General features: G+C 33.1%; 1 protein-coding gene across 2 annotated transcripts in view; it reads right to left on the reverse strand.

The window, feature by feature from the left end:
• The window catches only part of LOC117330792, a 41204-nt gene extending 27118 nt beyond the window's left edge, over positions 1-14086 (reverse strand). The window contains exon 1 of one of the 2 annotated variants that reach the window (XM_033889276.1): positions 13937-14086. In XM_033889276.1, the coding sequence (XP_033745167.1) occupies positions 13937-13973 (37 nt within the window). In that variant the 5' untranslated portion in view covers positions 13974-14086. Of the gene's footprint in view, positions 1-13525; positions 13855-13936 lie in introns of those variants that run through there. The other variant, XM_033889277.1, reaches the window with a different exon arrangement.
• Between the last annotated feature and the right edge of the window lie 13759 nt (positions 14087-27845).

Genomic DNA, 27845 nt, shown 5'->3' on the forward strand with positions numbered 1-27845 from the left:
CATGTCCGTATATGTAGTACTAATGGAAAAGTCTTGTCACGAGGAACACACAATTCATTTACCTACCTAAGCCGTATCCTCATTAGTACTGACACATCACTGTTATCTAATGAAATTAATAATGTAATTACTGGTGTTTATAAAAACATTAACCCAACTGGCTACGGATGACGCCGACACCGGGGATATAGTGGATATAGCATGGGGGGGAGGGGGGGGGGGGGGGCTTTTTATAAAGGCAGTCCATTGAAATTCAACACTACGGAAATACGAGACGGGTATTATAGCTGGCCACCTTACTTTGAGAACACTTTAATCAGTGAGTATAAGAGAAACAGAAGGGACTTCAAACAATGCAATGGAAAACAGGATATCAGAGTTGGTCTCACGAAAGCATCACATTGACGAACAGACGAACTTCTTTTTTGTTATGTTACATGGGGTCCTGTATCAGGTGTCATTTCATATGAGGTACTGGGAACCCGGCAGGTTAACAATTTCAGTGATCATTTAAAAAGTGTCTGACCACTCATGCGAAACGGATTAAGCTTCACTTATACAAATTCTAAACACATGTTTTTATAAAGGCACGCAGAAGATAATGTTGTTAAATAGAAAATCGTTTATCAAAGGAATACAGTGAATTTATATAAACACTGAAAATGAAATACGGGTACGTTTTCGTAACTGATTAAGTGTATCTGGCTGAGGAACTCATTGATCGCTGAACAAACACCTTAAAATTCTTTGTAGATGTGACAATATTTAAAAGTTTAAATGACTTCAGTTTATAAAAGTAAAAATTCTGATTTGGCAGGTGTCGTTTGAATATGTCAATTACTTACATGTTTTAATTCAGAGTTTTAAAAAGCAGTAATTATCCTACTGAAATACCAGACATATGATACGTATTCTTAAATTTGACAAATGGCCCCTGGGGTTGAAAGTTTCTTTATTAAGAAAATGTTTCAATCAGCTGTGAGACGAATGATTACAGAATAGGTCATCAATACCTGTCTATCACTATCTAACTACTTAGTAGCACAATTATGTATACATAAGAAAGAATTATATTTCAATTATTAGATGTATTATGGGGATTTGTCAGATCAGTTTTTTTTTGAAGAAATGGTTAAATTAAAGGGACTTATAAACCAAATAAATTGGTTTAGTCAAATGTATTGGCCAGAAATGCAATGAAAATAAACCTATACTCAATATAAAAACATCTCAAATGTTTTGAAGTTGGCAATTTCATCTAATATCTCCAGTTTGGGAAAAAATACCCTCGTGTTTAGAATTCTTGGAGGATGTAGTCCAGATTTCATCACATTTTTATACACTATTGTTTAGTTCTATAAACATTCACATTTGGCAATGTTATTTGTTTGTTTTCTGGGTTTATCGCCCCTTGACCAGCCATGATCATTGTCATTTTAAGTCGGGGACTCCTTGTAGTAGTTTGTGACTACCTCCAGAATTGTCAAATGATAACGGATCGTTACAAAAACGTGACTAATTATGGAACTACTAGTATACAAGAATATATCCGGATAACCATTACTATCTCATAAAGACGTCTTATTTATGCAATTTGGACCGTGAAAATAAAGATTTGTTTCTGATTTGAATGATAGTGTTTTTCTTCATACCAAATCAAGCTTGTTTTGGTTTTTTGAAAAAAAAACATGGCCCTGTATGAAAACAGAACTATCGGGAAATATAACAACAGCGCTCAACATCATTCGGGCGATCGCTTTTTAGAGCGTATTTCCCCAAACCATGGGATCAAAGTAAAACTAACGCGCTAAAAATATATCTTTCCATCATTGCTAAGTCATAATATATTAAAGACGAATACATGTATAGATACCATCTTTAATTACTTCAAATATCCATCATCATATCTATTTCTGTAATAACAAATGTGTTGTGAATTATCTGGACAAAGAATATGATAACCCCATACTATTGGCAATTTTAATTAAGTCGTGTGATTAAGCTACCCGTACTACACGACAACACATCCATCACTTTCCCGGAATAATACACAGGATGTCCGAGGGATAATTAATGATAATTTTTTATTGGAACATGTCCGGAGAATCACCCTGTATACTGATCGGACAGTCCGATATTGACCAGGGCATCATTTCTGTTTCATACGGTTCGTATGCCATTCGGTAACAAATACAGTTTAATTCAGAATCATTGATAAATATTTTCCTGGTTCCTTGTTCAAACTAACATAACCTTTATGAATATTAATTTAATATACAGAAAGATGATATAGTTATGAAGTATATGTACTCAAGATAAGTGCTGAACAAAGTAATAATATAATTTAGGCACATACAATTGTTTAAACATGAAATTAATTTACCGAAATCAACAGTTACTTGCAACAAAAACAAGTTTATATGTACAAGAAACAATAAAAAGAAGAAGACAAACTCCTTTATCTACACAATGCTTTGAACTTTGACCCTTTGTTGTGACATGTCGTAATGTAATGGCGGGCATTTAAGGGGGTTTTCATTCTGAACACGTGGTATTTCCTGACAAGTTTACAAGGACAGGTAAACTACTGTCGAAGAACAGAAGGCACATTTCATTTGCTATCTCTGTCGTACCCTTTCTAGTGACGTCACAACCCAGAATGCAATGCTAGAGCTGTAGAGAAAAATAAAAGCGATGTCTAAAAGATATACATGATTGACAATCACGTACACACGAGGCGTGACGTCAAAACAAGACGGATTTTAGGTATTATATTGAAATATATAGATTCGATGATGAATTACATGTAATTCTATATTAGTTTCGAATTATCAGGTCATTAGCGTGTATCATTTAAAAAAAAAACACTGCTACAAATTCGAAGGGTTCTGTCACCGTACATATACAGATCAGTCCACTCTTTTTATATTTCAACTCAAAGTTCCCAAAAAAACTTCGTAATCACATATTTTTATTGACCTTATTCATGTAACCTGGCGAGATCTCGTATGACACAGAGTAATCCTCATGGTGTTAATAGTTTCCGGTGAGACTTCTAATCACGTGATTCACATTACAAATATGGCCGCGAAATGTTTGAAAACATTCGGAAACTTTTAGGAAAATGGATTGACCTGTTCATGTGCGGTATGTGTTTCGAAATGTGTGTGCGTTTTCTTTCCACACGACGATATTGAATAGTTGAAAACTTACGACGAAATGCTGACCCGAGAGCGGGTCGGCTTTCCCCCTCTTTTCACTATGGCAGGAGTTCTGATGTTAGTCGGCCCATATCATATTTTTAAAAGGCAGATAAAACACCAAAAAACTTGCGAGTTACTACAAGTATTGGCGTTCCTATCATCCAATACTTTTCGTAATTGTATATTCTATATAACTAGATACAGTTATTGCATTATGAAAGCGAGTACAAACATAACAATCACAAACTATTACAATATCTATTTCAAACAGAATATAAGTAGTAGCTCACCATTCGATGAACGCCCCATAGGACACAATAGTCTTAACAGCTTACATTCTCCACACTGGTCCTAGTAAGATAGCAAATATATCTGAATATTTGTATCAGGAACCATATTCAGAAGTATATTCATTGTGTTTACTTGTCTATTGTAGCATCTCATAGAGATATCATTGCCAATTTTGCTTCATTTCGGCTTCCGTGTTCTGGCTAGAATACTTTCTGTTATAGAAAACACTTTCACGATATGATATATTCTCCCTTTAAATAATCATCACTTGTTTTTTCTTAGGCCGGCGTCTTTCTATAACTTGCTGTAGTTTAAAATGCTCCTTGCTTGATTTCCATTTCGAGAAATAAATATTTGATATTCCAAACGGGAGAAAATGTTCTTGGCATGTTTTGTGTTTAATGACCAACTCAGGAACTCCGTATTATGAATATGTTGTTAATTACTTTGACATTTATCGCATTTCTCGATCATACATCTTCTCATCGAATTATCGTTGAGTGCGCATGCTCCTGTTCAGAGTTAACATCACCCTACCGATCTCGTATGAGGGAAAAAAAATCGATTCCTATTTCTAATATGGTTGATTAAAAGTAAGCTGTCTTTGAAACCGTGTTCGCTCTCTAATCTGTTTAATTTGTCCCATTCTAATTCATGTAACATTTCTGTGAAGTCCTGCACTGTATTGATTTTATACCTCAGCCAAAGGAAATGTATCATTCATTAGCGTTTAAGCGTTATTTCCGGAACACGACGATGCCATTAACAAACCGGAAGTGACGTATTCACAATCCACAATACTTGTTTTATTTAGACTAGTGTTGAGCGTGTAGACCATGTAAGGCATTCATTTTTTAACAATGCTATAGAAAAAAACTCAAGAGCAATGTCCTTAAACTCGCTTATTGTTGGTGACATGAAAGCGACATGTGTATTGTTTTCAGATCCGGAAATAAGTGTGTAATGTCAATTTATTTCAATAAATTTCCAATATTGAAAAGTGTCCTTTACTAAGTGCTATACAGTTAACACATCCAATTTTTGTTCTCAGTTTTGCCATTGTTTGTATACTAAGGTATATAATCCGTACATATCTTTGTTTTGGGCAAAGAGAGACAATAAATCATAAATATTGACATTCAAATCTAATTTACCTTTGGTTGTTCCACTTTTTGTTCATGTTTTTAAATAACTTAATTTGAAGACATTCCAGAAAAAGTAAAACAAAAAAAGCAACAACAAAAACTGACTTTTATGTTAGCAGTCAATACTGTTGCAGCGTCAGATTTTGTTCACCAATATAATTAATACTGTGGTAGTTTTCAATAATTTTGGTATTTCATTTGGGTTTGTACAGGGTTTTACGTCTCCAAAACAGGCATGGTCATATGGGGATTAATGTCAAGGACAAGCTAACAAACAATCAGCGTCCTATCATGCTAGAGTCATATGAGGACGGATGTAAAGGAGAAACCAACAGCAAGGGTCACATGAGGACATGTTTAAAGGAGACACCTACAGTCAGGGTCACATGAGGAAGGACGTCAAGGAGACACCAACAGCTATGGTCATATGAGGACGTGTGTCGAGGGGAACACCAACAGCCAGGGTCATATAAGGACGTGTGTAAAGAAAACACCAAAAGTTTGTGGCATATCATATTAAGGTCATATGAGGACTGGTGTCGAGGGGAACACCAACAGCCAGGGTCATATGAGGACGCGTTTCGAGGGGAACGCCAAGAGTCAGTGTCATATGAGGAAATGTGTCAAAGAGACGCAAAAAGCAAAACAAAAAACAAAAACAAACAAAAAAAACCAAGAAAGAGCAGAGGAGAAAAAGGAGAATATTGGAAAGAAAGAAAGGATACATTAAAAGTAGTGTTGAAACCGGGAGGCAGCAAATCAGTTTTGCTCTGGTCAATGTTTTTTAAACAGTCGACACAGATGAAAATCCACGATTTTTCGAGGGTCCATTATATGTCGCCTCCTACGATTAACATGCAGGGGATATATTGGAGAAATCATGCATGGGGAGGGGGTGGAAGTAACACAAACTTCTCACTCTTGCTCGGGTTACTAACCAGTACATAAAATGTGCACGTTCCACTGAAGTTTTATGCCTTAACAAATGGATAGGTGCAGAGTTTGCATAAACATGTGAATCAATTAATGACAAACTGTACAGAACTACGATTAATCAAATAAATTGCACTTAAATTTGTCATTATTCTACGTAACTGAAATATTATCATTCACGTTAGAGTATATCTTCTATATTTTTGCTTGAATGGAAATAATGATAGTTTGTAGGATTTAGTATGCTACTTAAAGTAGACAATTTATTTATTTAAAGTGAAGGAGGAAAAGCACATGTATTTGCGAAACACTTGAGCGAAATATTTGAATACCTTATCAATGTACATAACGTCAGGTAAATGAAACACACTACAATTCTATCAAATTTCAAAAGGAACATATAATGAGATAATATTATTCAGGTCCACATTTTTATATATGACAAGACAACGCAACACTCATGTAGAGTCTTTATTGAAGTTATCCAATCAAACATTTGATAAATTCTTTACAGTATGCCGTTAATGTATCTCATCTTCTATACTTTTTATTCAGAATTGTTCATTATTCAGTATCAATAAAACAGTCTTATATATTTTTAAGTATATTCTCCTGAAAGTCTTATATTCATGATTCCGTATTCATGATTCAGTCCGATATTCATGATTCCGTATTCATGATACAGGCCTCAATTCATAGTTCAGTATTCATGATACAGTCCTCAATTCATAGTTCAGTATTCATGTTACAGTCCTCAATTCATAGTTCAGTATTCATAATACAGTCCTCAATTCATAGTTCAGTATTCATAATACAGTCCTCAATTCATAGTTCAATATTCGTGATAAATCCTATATTCATAGTTTAGTATTCATGATACAGTCCTATATTCATAGTTCAGTATTCATAATACAGTCCTCAATTCATAGTTCAGCATTCATGATACAACCTATATTCATAGTTTAGTATTCGTGATACAGTCCTATATTCACAGTTTAGTATTCGTGGTACAGTCCTATTTTCATAGTTCAGTATTCATGATTCAGTCCTCAATTCATAGTGTAGTATTCATGATACAGTCCTCAATTCATTGTTCAGTATTCATAATACAGTCCTCAATTCATAGTTCAGTATTCATAATACAGTCCTCAATTCATAGTTCAGTATTCATGATACAATCCTATATTCATAGTTCAGTATTCATGATAGTCCTATCTTTTACTCTTTTCTCTTTTATATAAAATTCCTATTCATCCTTAGATTACTACCTCGGGGTAAAATTCCAGGAAGAAATCTACCTTATCATATACTGTACAAATTTACTAACACGCAGTTGGTATTTTCCATTGATTAAAATATTAAAATATCGTTCGACAAACAATGGTCATTTGTTTTATTACATAAGTATTGACATAAATGTTTAATTATCATTAAACAAATTAATAAAATGCCCTTGCAGGACCAATCCATTCTGTATAAAATGTTTTCTCGACATCGTAAGCAACCGGGTTAAATCATTGAAATAAACCCACCATACGCAACACTCAATGTAAAAATATATAGTACCATTCCTCCACATACTTCGGTACGTAGATTGTGTCAATGACGCGTTTTATATTATAGTAGTTCAAAAATGTGTAGAGTTCAACAATCATGACAGTGTCACCCACGTGACATTTGATAATTTTCAAACAATAAACAGCTATATCATTTATATAAAAATCCAGGTCGTTAAAATAACCTGGGGGTCCTGTTGTAAATGTCACTGACGTTCAGGGTTTGATATATCTATAACGTTAATGAGGATGAGACAGATACGCAGGTTTACAATGAAATGAAAGTAAACATATATACCAAAAAAGAAATATCTACAAAGGAGAAAATCTTGTTTCAGATATTGGCAGTACAAAATAAATGTATAAACTTAGGAATAATAGGTGTTCGCCTAAGATCTGTAGCCTTCTTCTCGAACCTTTTATCAAAACTAAGGAATATCCTACAATTTTCTGCGATCTCATTGCCTTTAAACAAATTAAAATCCCATCAAATAAACATTTAGAGGTTTTTAATTTGTTTGAGTACTTTTAAATGATAACGAATGGAACCTCTGGCCATAACAAGTAGCATTTTATGGTACTTTAAGAAAGTTTATCCGTCCTCAAATCTTTAATGTTAAATGAAAGGTATACGTAGAAATTAAATCAGCATACAGAAAAAGGACCCCAGTTCGATTTTCTCCGTCATACACATTTCCGTAGGAGTGCAATAAACCCCACTATCGGTGGCTTCTGGAGCAGCGATTTCGGAAATGAATGTAAGATTCCATTTCAGGATCACCTATTAATTATAGCTCTCTGTACGTGGAAGGATTCTAAGTATTTATTTACACAAAATGTTAAAGTAACGATGGCCTTTTGTGAATACACTTAGTATGACCATGGCAAGTTTGTACGAAATCTATAATTTATCTCGGGTTTTTCATTTGGCACGTGCAAAACTGTTTGTCAACTAACAATTTTCATCACACGAAAATCAAAAGGAAGCAGTTTCGAAAAGATAATCATCGGCCAATGCATTATCAGTTGCAACCAAAGCATAAATACTTAATCATTTATTTTAATTTAGGATAATCTGTATTATCACAAACATAAAAACATCATTTTCTGTGATTTAAAAGGGTACTCTAATTAATCACGACTTTGAACTTGTGACAGGATTGCTAGAATAAGGTGCATGCATTACGAATGACCTTGTATTACCTTACCAGATAAGCGTTAGTGTATCTGATATCTAGGTAAACCGATGATTTTAATCCCATTTGGAGCCATACTGGACATTATGTAAGTCCATGAAGGCAAATTTATTGAATTAATTTTATTTGTGATATTAACGGCAATGATGTTATTCAAAATATATTTTAAATATCAAAAACAGTCTGTTTTGTTGTAACTATTAAAGGATCATTATTTTATACATTGTTTTCGACTTGGTTTAAACCACTACTTTGACAATTTGATTTTAACAATTGCTATTGAATACATTATGCACAATAATAAAAGTACTTAAACGAAAGTATCCATGAAAATCTAGCGTTATATTTTTAGATTATTGTTTATGTTTAATAAAATTAACTAAAAAAAAAGCCTGATCAGATATTAGTCATGAATTGTGTTATGACACCCTTAGGGTCTGTATCTGTAAATCTTACCCATGAAGTGTAAATAGAAACTGCGATAGAATAATGAATGAACAATATAAATTGAGTAACTGTTCGCGTGATTGCGTGTTCATTTCAACGAATCATATTTCATGTGTTAATTTCATTATACGAAACTAACATTGGCCACACATGACTCTCACACTGAAAGAATCCACGCCTGTAAAATGTCATTAATAACAGTCACAAAATAAAAGCTGAAGTTTTAAATAGAAAGGATTTTAAACAAAAATTGTAACATGTGTTTAATCTTCCATTTAACCGAGAATTATGTCATGGTCATTTCACCAGCAAAGCATATGCCAGATTATAATTGGTTAAATGGGCTGGACGCTTTTTATTTTTTACAATAACTCCTTTGTTGGCACTCGTTGGTACACACCCGACCTGGGTCATTTTGGGCTCATTTGAGTTCGTAACACAATACATTTGTACACATACATAGCCATTTTGACCCGCCATTGTAAATATCTGTTGCTAAAGGTCGTTGGTTTGACCCCTAACGTGACGAGGTAGAATATATACTTCCTGAGTTATATCAAAGGAAACGGGCTGACACGAATAATCCCTAAATTATATTTCTACCTACTATTACAATGCGTATCATCTCTTTTCCTTTCCATTGTTTTTAGCTTCCGTTAACAACCGTCTATTATGCTGCCACAATATAACAATATGACGTCTTTTTTATGATGAACTAAGAAACGAAGTACATAATGCAAAATGTAGCATCTTTTAGTACATGTTAATTGGTTGTCTCTGCATAATCTATAGACACTAGGACAGAGATCAGCTGTTAATTACTGTAATCTAATTCTATAAATTTCCCCACGATACTTTACAGATACTCACTAGGTGCCCATGGTCAGGTTTTATGGCCGACATCAGAAAGTTATATATATCCTCGTCCGTTTTGATGTTAGACCAGTTCGATACCCGTTGATATGCTTATTGATTCCATTGTTACTGACCTGGTTCTCATTTTCAGAACCTGACATTTCCTGGATTTTATGTAAATTGACAAAGCAGAAGCCGCTTAACCTCCCGAACCACATGGTCCTATTGTCATGGGCCTTCATGTATTTTGGTCACAAAAAACGCATTTAATCGAGTTTTATTGAAAAAAAATATGAAACGTTCACACATCGATAATATTTTGATTATTTTTTACGCTATAAGGCGATAACTACATTGACGTGTTTGAAAATATTTAGAATGAGGTTGTCAGTCTTGTCGCTATAATCAGTCGACGATGTAGTCAAAATTATAAACACATTAATACCTATACGATAATTTAACACAAGTAAAGTAAAAACGGGGATTTATGTTATTTATGGTTTTAAAGACCATGGAACCATTGAGGTCAGGTAGGACATTTACACAATTAAATTGTAATTAGGTCGAAATATATTCCGGCTTGTTACGGAAAGAGAATAATAATTCTAATATTACTCTTGTAAGAACATTTTTATCTATTTCATTTGTTAGTTCTAACAATGAAACTCACATGATTGATAATGAACCCAAAATGATATTTTTTTGTCCGGTTAAGAAGTCTCCCCTGATATCTCTTTGAGCCCCATGCGTGGTTTCTTTTAACCTTATCAAAGACATCCGTGTAAATATTTCCCTTCGTTTTATCCTCGTATTTTCTCGTAATACTCCTTTTGTTCAGATTTTGCGACCGATTTATAGATTTTGAACGGCATGTGACATTCTGTATTCTCTTGTAGCTCTTGCTGTCATTGGTCCCACAGTATTTCATCTTTTTACTGCAAATTTTGTCTTTTGGTATCTCAATATTAAGTTTACCATTTTACCAGTACACAATTATAACAATAGAAAGGTTGACATTAGACAAAAATGAGTTAATATCTAAACAAAAATAGGCATATGGCCGGGATGCACCAAGGACAGCCGACTAAAGCTTGGACAAGCAATGCTTAAGCCAAATGGCGCTTTTGACCAAAAACCTACAAATCAAGATATTATTACAACATATTTAACATTGCTAATAATTTCAATTTTCAAAATCCAAGGTTCCGTGCAAGATATAAATTTCCTATGCACTTGTTATCTACATCTGTCTATCAAGAATGAATAACTTCTAATTCGAAGATGAACAACTGCAAATGTCATGATTTTCACAATTCATGATCTAATTTTACCATTAATTAATTAATATACCTTTAATTTCGAATATTTTTAGCATAGGCAAAATGTGAGATTTTATGATAGAATTCTTACAACATTACAGTAATACCGTTTGTGGGATCCCAAAAATCCGAATATGATAAATCCTCTGTCAAATGCACCGATAAAAGTTCCAATGACTCCATCATTCATAATACCCGTTGTGCACTTCACAGCATAACCAATTTTGAATTTCTAACCTTATTGTCAAATATCAATATATTTTAGTTGCATCTATGCTCACAAAACACCTTAAAATTACAGGTTGCTAAAAGTTTCAAAGACATATAAAAAAAAAAGCGAAGCGAATTCGTCCAACCTAAAATAGAATGTCTATGTTTGACATGATTTACATCCTCTGCTATCAATACAAATCAGGACTCGTAAGGAAATGTCAGAAAGAAATTGTCAATACCTGGACAATTACTGTACTGTAGAATTAGCAGGCTATTAAAATAGGCAAGATCATTTCAGGACAAAATTACTTCAATAGGATTCTTAAATATTAACACAATGGCATCACTGATATATGAGAAAATATTCAACGTTAAGAAATTCAACTTAAACATTTAAAGTTTACTGAAAGGTATCATTATATATAACGTATAATTAGGTATAATTTGACAAGTTGTGCGTAATGGAATGATACATTTCATGCCAAACGAGGTTCGTCAAAGCATGGTTAGTTTTGCTAAATTTAAAAGTAATATATGTAGATATTTAATTCTTGTATTTTTTGCTTTATAAACATGATAATAAAATAATGAAAAGACATTATGTATTTTCCCCCATTTTCACGATCATTAATTCATTTTGTTCTTAAAACTTCAAGATCAAATTGATTGAAGATGAAAATGCTTTTTAGCTCACAAATGTCTCAAATGTCACAAATACAGAACTGACTGCATGCTTCTTGAATTACCGTGCTGTCCCAAATTGTCTACATACAATCATTCTCCAAATCACTTACCGTCGATAAAGACATCGCCTGTTTCGTCAAATCCATTATAAATCGGCGCCTTCCTAAATTTATCCTTTAACGTCGAATATTCCACAGTGTCCATTTTGAAATAATGACAATTCAATAAATTTGATTTCCCAAACAATCGAAAGATATGATAGAGTTTTCAATGTTGCTATCATAGAGATCAGTTATTAGCTATATGGGACATGAAACAAACCCCAGGCTTATTACCTGCATATTACAATTTCGTACATTGACGAGATTTCAAACCTACTTTCCATAAGGCAAACACAAAATTTATATCCAAATCGCATATCGATACATCGTTAAATATGTAATAATAAGAAATCTAAGTTCACTTTCAACAAGGACCTTTCGTTTTTTGACACGTATGTGAAACTGAAGAAGTATTCGTACAAAGGGCTGTTAGTTACTGTGACCTACCATATTGTTCGTTTTAGTATTTTTGTTTAAAGTTCATTATTGTTTCGCGAGAGTCGTTAGCGATAGTAAGGGGTTATGTTACATTTTGGCAAAGGAAAGTTTTTGTTCATTGTATTTTAGTCTGTTCAGTATTAGGTGGAGTATTTACTTTCGCTGCGCATGCGCTACACATACTACTCAGCTCAACGTCGTAGGTATGTGTGTTTAATATATTTACAATATATAATACATAATGGCGCTGTAGTTTTAAAATCTTGGCATGTTTACTTTTCCATTGTAATAAGTAAATGCACCTTTACGTTATTCATTTCATGAACTGAAATCATGTGACCAATTGTGATGTCATCCCATTATGGTGAAATGACGTCATAGACATAAGTATTATCTTATGATTCTGTAAAATAAATCATTGATTTCTCAATGAATATCACCAATATGGGCACTTTTCAGAATCGACGAATCTGTCCCAATCAAATTCAGTTCGTGACAATGTCATATTATCACTGAGAAACCTGAGGTATGAGGATATTTGTTTGTTTGTTTGTTTGTTTGTTTTCGTTTTCGATTTTTTTTAATTCTTACGTGCAAAAAACAAAGTACACAAAATTACTTATCAATTCAATCTTATTAAATCAAACTGAATTAGATGCAATACGACACTAAATGCATTGTTGCAGTGGATAGGATGGGGCCCAAATACAACATCTGCTTTAATTCAATGTCAAATGGTATATCTTACATAAAAACAATGCTTCGTCATTTCCTATTCACATAATTTCTGGTTTTCTTGTTTCAGAAGCCTAAGCGCTGGTCTAAATTTAAACATGCTTAAATTCGGAGGTGACCACAAGTGTAATTTACACTGAAAAATGTCCCTTTTATAAATATAACTAATGCTTGTTGTAAACCGGCATGCGATGATATGTAAAACGGTTCATAATTTATATTTGTATTGATGATCGATCAAATTATCAAAACAAAACTGATTATATTAGATAATGGAAAGTAAATTAGTATCTGAAAATAAATTTTACACCACTTCAGAATAAAAATATAATAATCTTTTCAGAACTTAAAAAAATACATTTTGATTAAAAGATAAGTATACACATTTATTCAAACGAGGTCACTGTACCTGTTCTTCTCAAATCCTTCTTGCTAGAGGGTTCATGTGAATAACTGATGTCCCATTGTCATTTTTTCTTAAAACTCCATTACACATTCCATTTGTCGTCAAGGGCAGATCTAGTTAAATCCAAATCCCAAGTACGCCGATACATGAATTTTTATATTTCACAAACTTCTGGACTAATTTACACAATTGTCAATTTGCTTTACTATTTCATTAGTTCGATTATAATTGGCGCGATTACGTAAACCAAACACCAAACGCTTTTTTGTCAAACTAAAAAAATATATAAAAGATAAGGCCCAACATAAATTTTAGGAATGGTGTATCATTACCAAGCGTGTTCTAATAGAATGAAAGCGAAAGAACCGGTCAGTAATTTAAGTGGGAACATGACTTTTGAATATATGTACTTACCTATTTTCAAGGGTAGTGTAGATTCCATATTGACCATTATACGGGGTCGTGTTCGGTCATTTCATAGACAAACCTCTCCAAACTTCCGTTAACAGTCCCGATGTGTTTACATGCTACTTAATTGGTGGTGTCGGTTTCACCTGAAACATGTCTTTCAGCGGAACTCGTGGACTGAAATCGTACATCTCGGTAAATATCGAAAAGAAATTCCCTCGACAAATAGGCAACAATGCACACGTATTTTCCTTTTAATTGAGACGATTCAGTGCTTAGTTTACCTAGTCAATATGTACTCTTGGACGTATTTATATCCAAAATTCTAGCTTATTGACAGAATATTGTCTTGATTTCAATATTATTACTTAGAACAGGTTCAACACGGCCAGATATACATCGTATGGTCATAAGAGGGTGACGGATCTATTCAAGACTGCATTCTGAAGAGGGTGTTCATACACTTTCCCATACAGGTACCACTAAACTAATAGCTAAAATCACACCTGTTACAAACACTTATCTGGCACGTTCAACAATGTCATAAAATCAGGTTTAATGGACAAAATATAATTCAATACCTTTTTGGAGTGTTTTCAAATTCAATTTTGCGAACTAATGCATTTTATCATAAAAGTGCGATAGATATTGAAATGAATTTTATACATTTAAATGCATATTTTTAGGATTTTTTTGAATAAGAAAATAAATAAAATGAAGATGTATTAGAAGTTATACGACGATAATAAATTGTGTTTGAATTGGTTAATACAATTCTGTATAAGTTGTTTTAGTTAGCAGTAGACTGGGTTGACGATCTTACTAAGCAACATAAAACAAATCTTTAAAAGATAAACCATTATATTTAACTTTCCAAATGGGATTTTAATGATATATTTCAGATAAAACAAAACAAATAATAATTTATATTGTATGGAATATAATTCATCATATATTTCTTTTCTTTCCAACTTGGTGTACAGTCGTTGTAAATCAAGTGTATATTTTGATCATAACACATTATGATGTTTCTTATCTCGATTTCTAGTCTATGTGGTGCTGCCTGCTGAGTATTTAAAATGATGACATTCTTTAATACAAGAGTAAACAAGATGACAGCTACTCTTTGTTCAGCATAATCAATTTCAGCCCTCAAAACTGATAATAAGGACTTGGGGGGAACCGACAGGATTAAATCGACTTGACTGGCTCGTAGGTCAAGACTTTAGCATTAATCCTGGCAGGACCGAGATTATTCGAGATTTCGGACAAGAAACTTGCGATGAAATATAAAGTAAGTGTTACACATTATCATGAACTTTTTGTGTACGATATACTGTATATCATGAAATATGCGTGTGCTCCCTACCCTCGGGAAAGAAAGGGCCGGTCTGTATTGTCCTTAGGCAAGACACTTTACCCTAAATGCTCTGGATGGCATGCTATAAGCCTTACGTATGTTGTTCAGTGAGGAAGTCACTCTCTACTACAAGTACATGGAGACTCCGCCTCAAATCCCTGGCAGTTCACGAGTCGACAAGCCCGGCAAACACACAAACAATTATGGATACAACAATATTCGTCGTATTTGTGATTCCAAAGCAACCATGAACACAACTAAAGCTTATACACAACGATTTTTCTCTATTATTCGATATACAAATTGTGTTCTTTAAAACAGTTTCTACCACAATAGGTGGGTGTTGTTCAAGTCCTAAGGCATGAAATAATCAATACAACTGTTGAATAACATTCAGTTTATACAACACGTGGAATAAACTCTATATGCGTTTTGATGGGTTGACACAGTGATCATTGACGGGGATTGCATAAAAACGAATAATACTTTATCAATTTAGTTAATTAGATGTTATGTCTAGTTATCAAACTTACTGCATTACTCCACGACGTTTCGAGAGCACACTGATATTTTTCAAGTGGAAGCGTCGTGGAATAATGCTGTAAGTTTTGTCAATGATATGACTTAAACGGCTTTTATTCCACTATCTCTTAACCGTGCTGTTATCCTTTTCAGGTTATTGATGACAGAGGTCAAACGACAAAAGGACAAAGAAGGGTTTATATGCTGGAGCAAAGGTTCATTAATGAAAAAACGTAACGAGTTGATTTGGTGCTTGACACCAATTCTAACTAAAACCGTTCAAAACAGTTTGGAGGGTTTGTGTTTTGCACATCTCAAAGAAAAACATTTTCCTAAAAGACTTGCGTAGAATTTAGTGACCGTCTTATCATTTCAACTAAAAAATACCAACAAAATGATGAAGCTATAATTCAAACTCAAAATCGAGGACAAAATTTAAATCAGGGTAATGTCACAATCTCAAATACGAGTTAGGGTGGTGAAAACGAACCACTAGGCATATCATCAAGCATCAAACAAGTACAAATCTTTGCAGAGAAATAGGAGGAGAACTTTGTTGAAACACAAATGACCAGGTTTTAGACACTGAAATACAGCTTAAAATATGCTCCACTTAGAAGGTTGGTCATTCGGCTTTCCTGATTCAAATGTTGCAGTAGCAGTTTCAGTATTACTATTTCATCATTCGTGAACCGTATATTGCTCACTCGGATAGTAGCTTCTGCGATTTCAATTTTAAATCATAATTGATCATCCACAAAATATTATTGAACATTGAAATAGAAACTTTTAAATAATACTTTAAGCTATAGTGCATGGTACATGTCAAAATCTCTTTGCAACTGAAGTTGTTTATTCAAATATATATATAGTTTAACTTCGTTACTTCGAACTACGATAACTCTAAGTCCCTTCTTAACTCGGTTCCGACAGTAAAACATTATAAATATATTCTGTTATCTCAAAAAGTCTGTATATCTTGAAGTTTCTTCATGATCAAACTGTCTTTGAAATAACGAGTTCTACTGTACTTCCTCACAATTGTACATTTCTCGAAATTAAGATCCTAAGCCATAATGGTAATTGTCATAATTATTTCTATCTATGACGGAAGTTCTATGATATTTAAGAGTGTGACGTTTCGATGACTATACTGTCACCCTCATCAGACTGATGACCAATGTGAAGCGTTCTAGCACTGCCTTATGTAGTGTCCGAGAGACTACTCTGAGTTGATACAAGATTCGATCTATTCTAAAGGATGCTTCGTCTTTGAGAAAAACATATTTCTACCTGTTTTATGAAGTTTATTTAAGGAAAGCACACCATTTATGTGATAACTAAGCAAAAACATACATAACCCAATCATGTATGTCAAAAGTATGCATGATTTGACATACCGTATAAAGGGCCCGTTAGATTAGTAAAAACAAAGAAAAACACTTAAAAGATAACATTTAAAGTTGTTGATAGAACAGTTGGAAACAACAAGAACGATAAGCATACGTAATTCCAACATAGCATGACTTACATACACTATCATTTCTTATTTCATATTCAAACTGTTATGTAGGAGTCTTCTCCCTTGGTTCAACTAAAATTAGCTTGTTTTCAAATAGGAGGAAGTGATCTATAACTTCATTGATTCAAAACATGTTTCAACAATTTACGTAGATAGATAGACATAAGTATGATACCTAAGTTTACTCCTTCTCAGAATAGAACCTCGTTGTGGAGGAAATACACAACATACATTTGTTAAAACTTATTGTGTCATTATTATTTTCTGCGTTGTATCTTTATTGCTTGCCGACTAAACATGATGATACACTTTTCTGAAACAGATTGTAATAGCAATGTTATAATTATACAGTAACATACTGCCAGGTAAATCCTTAATAGGTTTTGATATACCTGGATCATTGATTATGTCAGTAATGGCTTTTGTAAATACATACTTTGGTAAAACAAAAACATATTCATGTTTAATTATTGCATTTAAAACAACTTTGATACGAATAAAAGGTTAGATAAAACACCACAAGAGCTTGTACAATATAAAACAACACTGGGACAGTCTGAAAGATACTCCTCTTCTGCTCTACCATCTCCATCTTGAAATATCCGAAGAATTTTTATCGCTCAAAGAAATAAAACCATGATGGCGTCAGTTTAACTTTCTTATAATCCATATACATGTATTATATATATCTCGAAAAGCAGTATAAATAGTATGATAAGCATAAACACAAAACAATACTACTTTAATGATAACCAGAAATTTTTGTCAGTTGTCTACAAAGTTTCACATTTAAGAAAATGATAGGATAGTGATAGGTTACGCATGAGCATGTGAAATAGGGAATAAAAGTGTTTAGTAGCAGGACTTTCATTTGTTTTGTTATTTTCATTTTTACTGCAGAAATATTTCGACAATTTTATCAATATCTTCCTGCCTGCGTTCGCCGATTGAAACTGACACATGACGCCAAAATGACATATATTCGCCAGCAAATTACATCATTGTAAAATAATCCAATCCACATATTACAAAAGACTGGAATGATTACACAATTATAGTCATATCATTGTCAATAATTATTACGCATCTACCTCGCCTACCTTTTTTAATCCGTACCATTTGTCATCATAATTGTGCTCAAATAGCACGCGGCATATCTATATACAACGTATGTGTGCAAATTGTATCACACTCTCTCAGGTTAATGGTTGTTAATGCTATGCCTCCCCAAAATCAGTTTAAAAATTCCATATAGCATTTCGTCCATCTGGGGATATCAAGATATCTCAATAACCTGAAACAGGAAGGGTTATCAACAGAAACATATCTAACTAAATTGATATAAGAATTTGAGTATTTATGGAGGGATATTCACTTAATGAGGCTGTATGAAATATGATACACTTAATTAATCTAGTCCACAAATGAACATTCATCCTACCACATCCATATAATCTGACTAGTTAGTATATGAAATGAAGTGAAATGAATTTAACAATTAAACTGTATAGCTATGTCGTCGATTTTACAAATCCAAGTATTTTATTGAGCAGTATTACGGTCAAATAAGAGAGATAGTTCAGTCGACGCTCCTTACCAGTGCCGATTTGTGTTTCCCGGTTTATGCTGTCGTGGTTGTGTCCTTTGGCATGACACCTTACCGTAAATGCTCTGCATGGCATGCGTCGGGCCTCTCGTATATTGTTCAGTGAGGTAGTCACCAGCTACTACAGGGATACACCGCCTCAAATGACCCTAACTGTTCACGGGGCGATAAATCAAGCAAGCAAATAAAGCATGGATTGCATATTAACGTTGGGAATTACATTTAATGAATCGACATTTTTTGAAAATGTATTTGTGTTCTTAGATTATTGGTCTGATTTAAATCAGAAGATATATCTTATGAATTAGTTCACTACACATAAGATAGTTTTAAGAATTAAATATTTTATCAACAAAAAATGCATCTCTTTACTGCAAAGAAGGGCTCAGAAGGCTAATATAAAGTTTGGAGAAGAGAACGGTTTCTGAAAAAGGAAAACACACAATCAAACAAACTGCGTAAAAGACATGTTATACGTATAATGGCCAAAGGGAATGCATGTGTATCGTTAATCTGAAAAACCTCTAAAGACTTATCTACACTAGGTCGAATCTCTTAGCCCGCTATGCAGGGTGCTTTTAGAACTTGTGAAGAATTACAATTATTTTGATTACAATTAGCCCGGAGTCGTCTGACACATTCAAGGACGATCAAATGGACATACCAAGTATTCATCAGACTCGATAACAGACATCTGGTGGGATCCTGTGGGCTATTTAGGGCTGACATATCTAAGATAGTTTCTACTTTCGCTCTCATGCGGGGCAGCAAGCGTCAGGTGATATGTTATAGCCTTCAACTGCTTTACTTCTTATAGCCATTGATGTTTTGTTTTGGCTCAGTAAAAGTACAGCCTTTCTTAAAATTAGATACGGCGGATTCCTTGTAGTAGAGTGGCACGGAACTAGTCCAACTAAAAAGGTGAAAAACAAACTGTGGTTAAATAGCAAAGACATCGAGACTAACCAAAGCGAAATAAATAATGAATGTATTTATCAAATATATCATCGCCGCCAAGAAATGATTTCCGGAATTTTCCCATCTTTTAAAATCTGTTTTGTGTTAAGTAAAGCTACTACATGTGTATGTACCACTCCTCGCAGATTCGATTACTTTTCTATGTTAAATTCGAGAAAAGTGTAAAACCGCAAATACTATCAGCCAACCTACACTCCCATCCTTCTACCTAAGATAGATCGAGGTTTATCAAGATGCAACAGATAATTTTACTTCCTCTGTGGGTGGAATCCATGGGTGTGAAAATGATTAAGTACAATGTATACAGTAATTAAAATACTAAGACAAAAAATAAACATTTTGACATTCACGGGCTTTACATACAAAATAATATTTGACTTAAGATTTTCCAAGATAGATATTGTCAATTGTGGTATAAATATTAACGTTAGCCTTGCCATGTCAAATGTGTAAACTTCCTGTGGGGGATCATCAAATCATTTCGATCTAGATCAACTCAATATTTTGAATGAGTTTTCTAATATTTTAACAACGTAAAACCATACAGGCTACTATGGCACAAGAACTGACATTTATCCAGATGCGGTTGGGTGGCACAGTGGTAACACACTTGCCTTTCACCTAGACGGCCGGAGTTCGATTCCACGATCGGATTGTAATGGTATGGGGTCATGGTTAGCTCCAACAGTAATACCCTCGCGAGCTTCCATCCAGGCCAACAAGCATGATTAATACCAGCTGATATACATTGTTTCGCAATTATTGTAAAAAAAATAATTTTTATTTTTCCCGATATTTGTTCTCTCTAATGAATTGCTAACTTTACCAAGCACCTCTCCTATAATAACACCGCCAACCAATTAGGATCATTATAATTGAAAGAGGACTATAAATCTTTACAACTAAAGAGCCACTTAAAACCATTTTAACAGATAAAGGGGTATAGAATGTCATAGCACAGGAACAAATCATAGCTCTTGTTTCTAACAAAGGTTTATTTAGTCCGGATTATCGCGATATTTATACGTCTCTGATGAGAGTTTAATTATTCGATCAAAGTATAGATGTATATATTCCTATCAGTGTTTTGGATACAAAACTCTTAAATTATGTTATATGTTCATATAAAACGACGTGTTTGTTGTACCATTTCACCAAACTAGGTAAATTTAGATGGCATGACACACCTGGCTATTTTTGCCGTGACGTTCATCCGTCCATCCATCATTCCGTGGGTGTGTCCTCATTTGTCTTCTGTATAGGATACCTTTTTATTTTGCTAAACAATTGCAAGAACCAGGAAACACTGCATAAAAAAGTATTAATGCCTACCTAAATAAAAGATTTTAAAATCTCTCTCTCTCTCTCTCTCTCTCTCTCTCTCTCTCTCTCTTAAATAATCCCATCCCATAGAAATTCTTAACGTTTGGCCATATCATGTGGAATCTCTTGCGCTTTCAGAGGAAATATGACACAACCTCAACACGTTGTGGTACAATGTATCATATATACTTATTATCGGTACTTATCGTAACCATCTTAAACGCTGTAACAGGATATCAATATCGTGGGTCGTCCAACTATATTAGTTTATGGGTGTGAAAATGATGGATCATTAATATTCGTCATTGTATTTATCCAATTAGTGTCCTTAATAGCAATGCAGAGAAAAATAGGCTAACGAGCTAAGGAGTCAATCAGGTACATTAGTTCTATATATAAAACAGAAAATGAGATGTAATGTTAATGATAATAAAATTATGGATCCACAATGTTTTGGGGGTTTTTTGCCCATAAAAGGATTTAACTCATTTATTGTTTATATATATTATTTGTTTGGGATTTTTCTTCCTAAAAGTCGTTATACCTTATTCATTATATCTGTGATTAATTGAAAACTTATTGAGTATCAATATAAATCTTATTTCCCATTTGAGTACATTGAACTAATCCAAACGATTTAGTATGATCAAGCCAAACATGTTTCAGATATGTGGCAATAAGGAGATTACTCTTACATACAATAATTTTTATCAATCCTATTGTATAGAACTCATTTAGAAAGAGGTGCAAGTCGCCACATCCTCTTACATTGTAGCATGTGTCACACTATCGTGCTACATGTTCTTTAAAATCAAGATTATAGAATATAAAAATAACACCTCTGATTGTCGAGGAAAATGTGATATATGCAGAGTAATGATACAAAGGGACCACCCCGAAGGGACAACAAGCACATGTTTTTTAAGGTATGTCTCAGAATCGGGTTTCCGATCAGAATGCATAGACACACTGATTTCGATAATGTAAGGTTGACAAAGAATTGCAACAAAAGATACAAACAAGATGCTACACTTTCAATACAATTGAGAACAAAAATTAATTTAAATGCATCTTTTTATCTATGTTGTCCATCTAGGTATCTTCAATGATTGTAAGGGTCTTATTTCTTTTTAACTAGGAGGCGACAGGTGGCGAAACTCTAAACAGGTCGATAGAAATATCTGCATATGAGGTACAATTTTTTTTCATATGGAATTGCATATTAATCAGAAACTGAATTTTGACTTTCTGGTTATAAAGTGTCTATGTCTAGACATTGTTAACAGTGAGTGGAAAGAAACAAGAACATTAAAAACGTTTACTTATTATTCCAGACATAATCACGTATTATGCAAGTGTTAACATGAGGTTTCAATAGGATGTGATATGAGTTTTTTTTCTATGGAAGATTTCCGGCTTTAAAAGCGACAAAGGATCATAATTTGATCTTTAGAGGTGAAGACGTATATTATATAAGCTGTAATCATTTTCATTTGTTATTAGACAAAAACAGCTTGTATATATATATTATAACGTACAAGGTTTGTACTTGAAGATGTTATTCAGATTGTTACTTAGTGTTAAACTCTGATGGTGGATGTTTAACCCCAGTTGTATTCATAATGCATTGATTAATAATAAACATATGCTCTGATACCCTTTAACCATATTATCCAATGTTGTTATCCCTAACTTCCTTTCCTCCTGGGCATTCACTCTTGTTTAGCCCCTTATATCACTGAAGCACTAAATAACTTTGGTGTAGTTTTTCATATTTTTTAAAGTGTTGTTCCCCTGTGTTTTCGTTACACATTTCCGTTTGAATTATTGTAACCGCCTACCATATATTTTGAAGACTTCTAGACAAGTTATAAATTCTACTCAATTGAATTTTCGCCGGTTGAATTTTAAACTTTACATAAAATGGTAAGAATATTTCTAATTTAACCCATTCATGCTTAAGTCTTAAAATCACATACTTATCATATTCCAAAAAAAAATCTGTCACAATCATGATTCGGTGTAAAAGTAAACACACGATGTTTTAAAATTTGCGTACATATGTATGAAAATTCCATAGATAGAACAATTAAGATGTTATTTCTAAAATATTAACGGTGAAACAAAGTTATAAATCCTCGGAGATTATCAAAATAACGTGTCTTTAGGAAATAAAATCATCGTAGAGACTTTTTGTCTTGATGTGCAATTTCACAGTGTCGTAGATAAAATTTGGATTGTATACTGGCAAGTGATCACGTGACTTTTCCGTCTGCAAATCTATTAAAAGTAGGAGAGACGTGTGCATATTAAAAGACAATTGAATGAAAAACGCACGAATCCGGATGTACAGTTTGATACTCCTTCTATGGAAATGTTCTTCGTGTTTGATAAACAGATCCAAATGCCAGCTGTTTAAGATAACGATTGAGAAAAGTTTTAACGAAATACTGTATCCTTTTTTTTTTTTTTTTAAATCGGTATTTCTCTAAATAACACCAGACCAATTTAATCTTCTGAATGACGCTAATAATATAACTCCACTGACATAAAAATATCAAGTATAGCAAAAGTATCAAAGGCCTTTGAAAACATGAACAGAAAATTTTTTGACAGCAGTCAAAACCTCTCTTTAACTTGACCTTGTAATAAAACAAGCCTTGACCGCCATATTCCATGGAAAAAGGAATCTAGTTATTTATTGATTTATTTATCTATTTAATTCAGGCACATTTCCAATGTTGTTCATCATGTCATAAAGACATTTTATTTACTAGTTCAACTAGTTAGTATTGTTAGCTGCAATTCATCTGACTGCGACTATTAGATACTCTCAATTTTCACCCTGAGTAGAAATGTACATTTAAGGATAATTTGTGTGTTATAATGACAGAAAGTTGTACCTGATATTGGTAATTTGCACACAAATACCAGAATAAATAGATTATCAATAATTCAGATCAATAGATACATTGATGTATCTGTTTAGCATTTAATTGGCATGTTCTTAATCTATTAATGGAAACTTAAGGATATGTGGAATGTGAAATATCAAGTTTTTTATGAATATACACTAATTCAATTTTACTGTACATGTAGTGATGTAAATACATGTAAATTCAGAAATTTTAAGTACGAAGTTTACCCATCAACATTTTTGAATACATTTTGTATAAATCATTGGTGGAGAGGTGAGGTGAGCTTCATACACAATTAAATATATACTTCAGTTTCACAAGATATTTATTCTGCAAAATTACTTACGAAATTATGGTGGATGTTTGAGGATATCGTGGATTTTTTCCTCTAAAATTTTGCTATTACAATGTATAAGAAGTTGTCGTGGATTTTTTTTTAAACTTTGATAGGTTTTCTTGAAATATATTGCAATGGAATAAGAAAACGATAAAATAAAAAAAAGAACCATATTTACCTTTATAACATAAACGACGTATTTCAATAAAAAGGAAAGACTCTAAGCGATATAATGAAGTAGAATTTCTACCATAACTATTTGTAAAATGATGAAATGCAGTGTCCGAATTACAAACCGATACAATCTATAATGATTATACATGAATTGAAACAGACTTTTTACGGACCGGAAGTGGCAGTGTTTTATCAGACAAACACATGCATGTGTCCACAACCTTGAAATTCCATTGGACTGACTACATGCATGTGCAGCTTACCCTAATCAAGATGCCATCCCTATCAGCGTTAAAAATCTTGATAATTCCCCAATTACCAGTCATTCGTCAATTTCTCCTAAACCCCTCCTTTGTCGAGACACCATTGGTAGACCTACGTAGACATACCTACTTACTAAGGTGCCGCATGCAAATGTGCTTTGGATTTGCATAGTATTGTATCTAAAGAACAACATAATGAATTTATACGTTTGTTTTAAATCTTAAACCAAAACAAAAATCTATAAAATTTCATTAGGTTTATCAATTGATATTTCATTTATTTTCATATTGAAGAGTATATCATTTTTTCTTTCTTTTTTTAAAATTTGTTTTTGCATGTTGTGCGCATTGTAAAGTGTATACCATTGAAATCAATACAAGAGAGATCGAATGTTTCCCTAAAAAGCACAACAGACATGCACCTTGAATATGAATCTCGTCATAGATATGTTAGTATGTTCGGAGTATTGAACAATCGTCAAAACTAACAAATACTCGTGTGAATTAAAGAATAATCGTCTAAACTAAAACATAATCGTTTGAACCAAACAACAATCATTAAATCAAAAACATTATCTCTAAACTAAAGAATAATCGTCTAAACCAGACAATAATCGTCTCTACAAAGGAATAACTGTCTATGCCAAAGAATAATCATCTAAACAAAAGAATAATCTCTAAACCGAAGAATAATTGTTTTAAGCAAAGAATAATCTGTAAACCAAAAATAATCGTCAAAAGACAAAAAATAATCATCTTCTAATCGAAAGAGTAGTCACTAAGCCAAATATCGATCGTCTGTGATCCTTTAGAGACCGTATCACTTCTACCAAATTATTTCAAGAACAGTAACCACTCTGAAACGAACAGAAATGTTATCATAGGGGAGTAACTATTGAAACGGAAATAAAATATTTTTTTTATTCCTGAAAGGAATGTTGTTTTACAATAAAGACCGATAACGGTTTTATATAATGTGGAAGTTATTGTTGTTGATCTTTGCGAATAGCAACATCATACTTATGCATTTGGTGCTGTTTTTTATACCTTAGATACACCATTATACAAAAATTCAGTGGACTCAAATTTAATTTAGTTATTTCCTCATATTTTCAAAAGTAATAGCACTTATTTCGTAGGTTTCCTCCTAAATGTGCACAATATATTGTCGATGATGTGGAAAAAGAAAATGTACAATAAGAATAAGAATCAAGTGTTCTTGACGGGTAAGCCTATTTAGCTTCATTGAGATGGTAATCGTCGTGTAAATCTTCGCCAAATGCAAATTATTTCGAGTTCTCAAAAAGATGATCAGGATAACAATGTCAATTAGTTTTACGGCATATATGAATATTAATTACCGCATTTTATTTTTTTTTTTTTTAGCTTCTACGAACAAAACAAATATGATACCGATGGATAATTTTGCATACTATTTTACTCCTTACTAAATGAACCTTATAAAACAAATCTATAAAACATTACTTTATTTTCTCAATTTGTTTATTTTGGCTTTAACTGCAAATCTTCCTTTGCTGTGATGAAGACGATGATTTCGTTCGTTTTGACATCATATATTTTGTTATTTCTCTGTATTAGTTGTTTTTGAGTGGGACAGAGGTTTTTTAAAGAAATAACAGAGACCTTGATATGTCCTTCAATTTCATATTTAGAAATGCGATTTCCTATAATAGAAATACATCGATTATATCTAGTGCACCATCATGAACTTGAACAAAAGACGCTACAGGCGACTCTTACACGCCAGTAGTGCTCATCGGAACCCTTCAACTTACACTATTAACTTTAACAATACAAGATTTCCTGTGAAGCAGGTTGAAGGCTATGAATAGGAGTATTTTCGTCATCAAGGTCGAATTGGGGAACCAATTAATTTTGGAAGCATTTCGACGTTGCAATAGAATCTTCGCTTCAATAACCCAAACAATTGATGTCACTCAATATTGTGCAGTTAAATCTCGAATGATGCCCTGATAATATACTGTAAAACCACAATATAATATTCAGCGTATTTGAAAAATAAAAACCATGATACAGCCCAACTTGTTTATGACACGAAAGCAAAAATTAAGTTTTATCCGAAATTCATTATAATAAATAACAATATCAATATTGTTTATAAATGTAAGAAAATGTTTCAGGAAATCGCTTGTTTATCCACAGTAAATCTCGGAATATCGACGATATATTTTAGTTCCTTTTATCATTTTTTCATCATATTATTCTAGTATGGGCCCAAAATATCCTTGTATAAAGAATGACTCTTCACCTGTATAATTCCGAGAAAAATAACTAGATTAAGCCTGAGCATGGAATACTAAGCTCATTTAGATGTTTATCAGCAGAGTAACTGTAACTTAAATGTCATTTATCAAGTTATAAATGCCATTGTCACTGACCTCTCCCGTGTACGAGTATGGTCACTGTTTAACGAGTAATTACCACTATTGGCTTACTTTATATATCATTAACAATCTAAATGTGATTTACCTTGACCTTGACTTACCGTTATTAATGAGCTACCAATTCTGATGACGTCCATACAATCAACATTGTCAGGCACTTTTAAGATGTATAATTTACGTTTAACACAAATGTCATTGTATCTATCATAGTTTTAATTAGTTTGTCAATAGTGAGAATAGACAAACACCTGTCCGTGCTTCCCTGACCAGAAGCCACACATTCAGTACATTGCCGGTCCAAAATCGTCTTATTCCTAACTCGTCTATAATCAATTATACGGCTAAGGTGGTTCCTTCATTGTCTTTAATGATACTGATATGATTTAGCTATATTTACCCATATGAATTTTATAAGATGATAATAACATTTCTTTTTATTCATTCTAATTTTGCTCAAGCATGTGCATTTTTTCGTCAGGATTTAGA

Source organism: Pecten maximus, chromosome 7, assembly GCF_902652985.1.
Source record: "Pecten maximus chromosome 7, xPecMax1.1, whole genome shotgun sequence".
Classification (NCBI taxonomy): domain Eukaryota; kingdom Metazoa; phylum Mollusca; class Bivalvia; order Pectinida; family Pectinidae; genus Pecten; species Pecten maximus.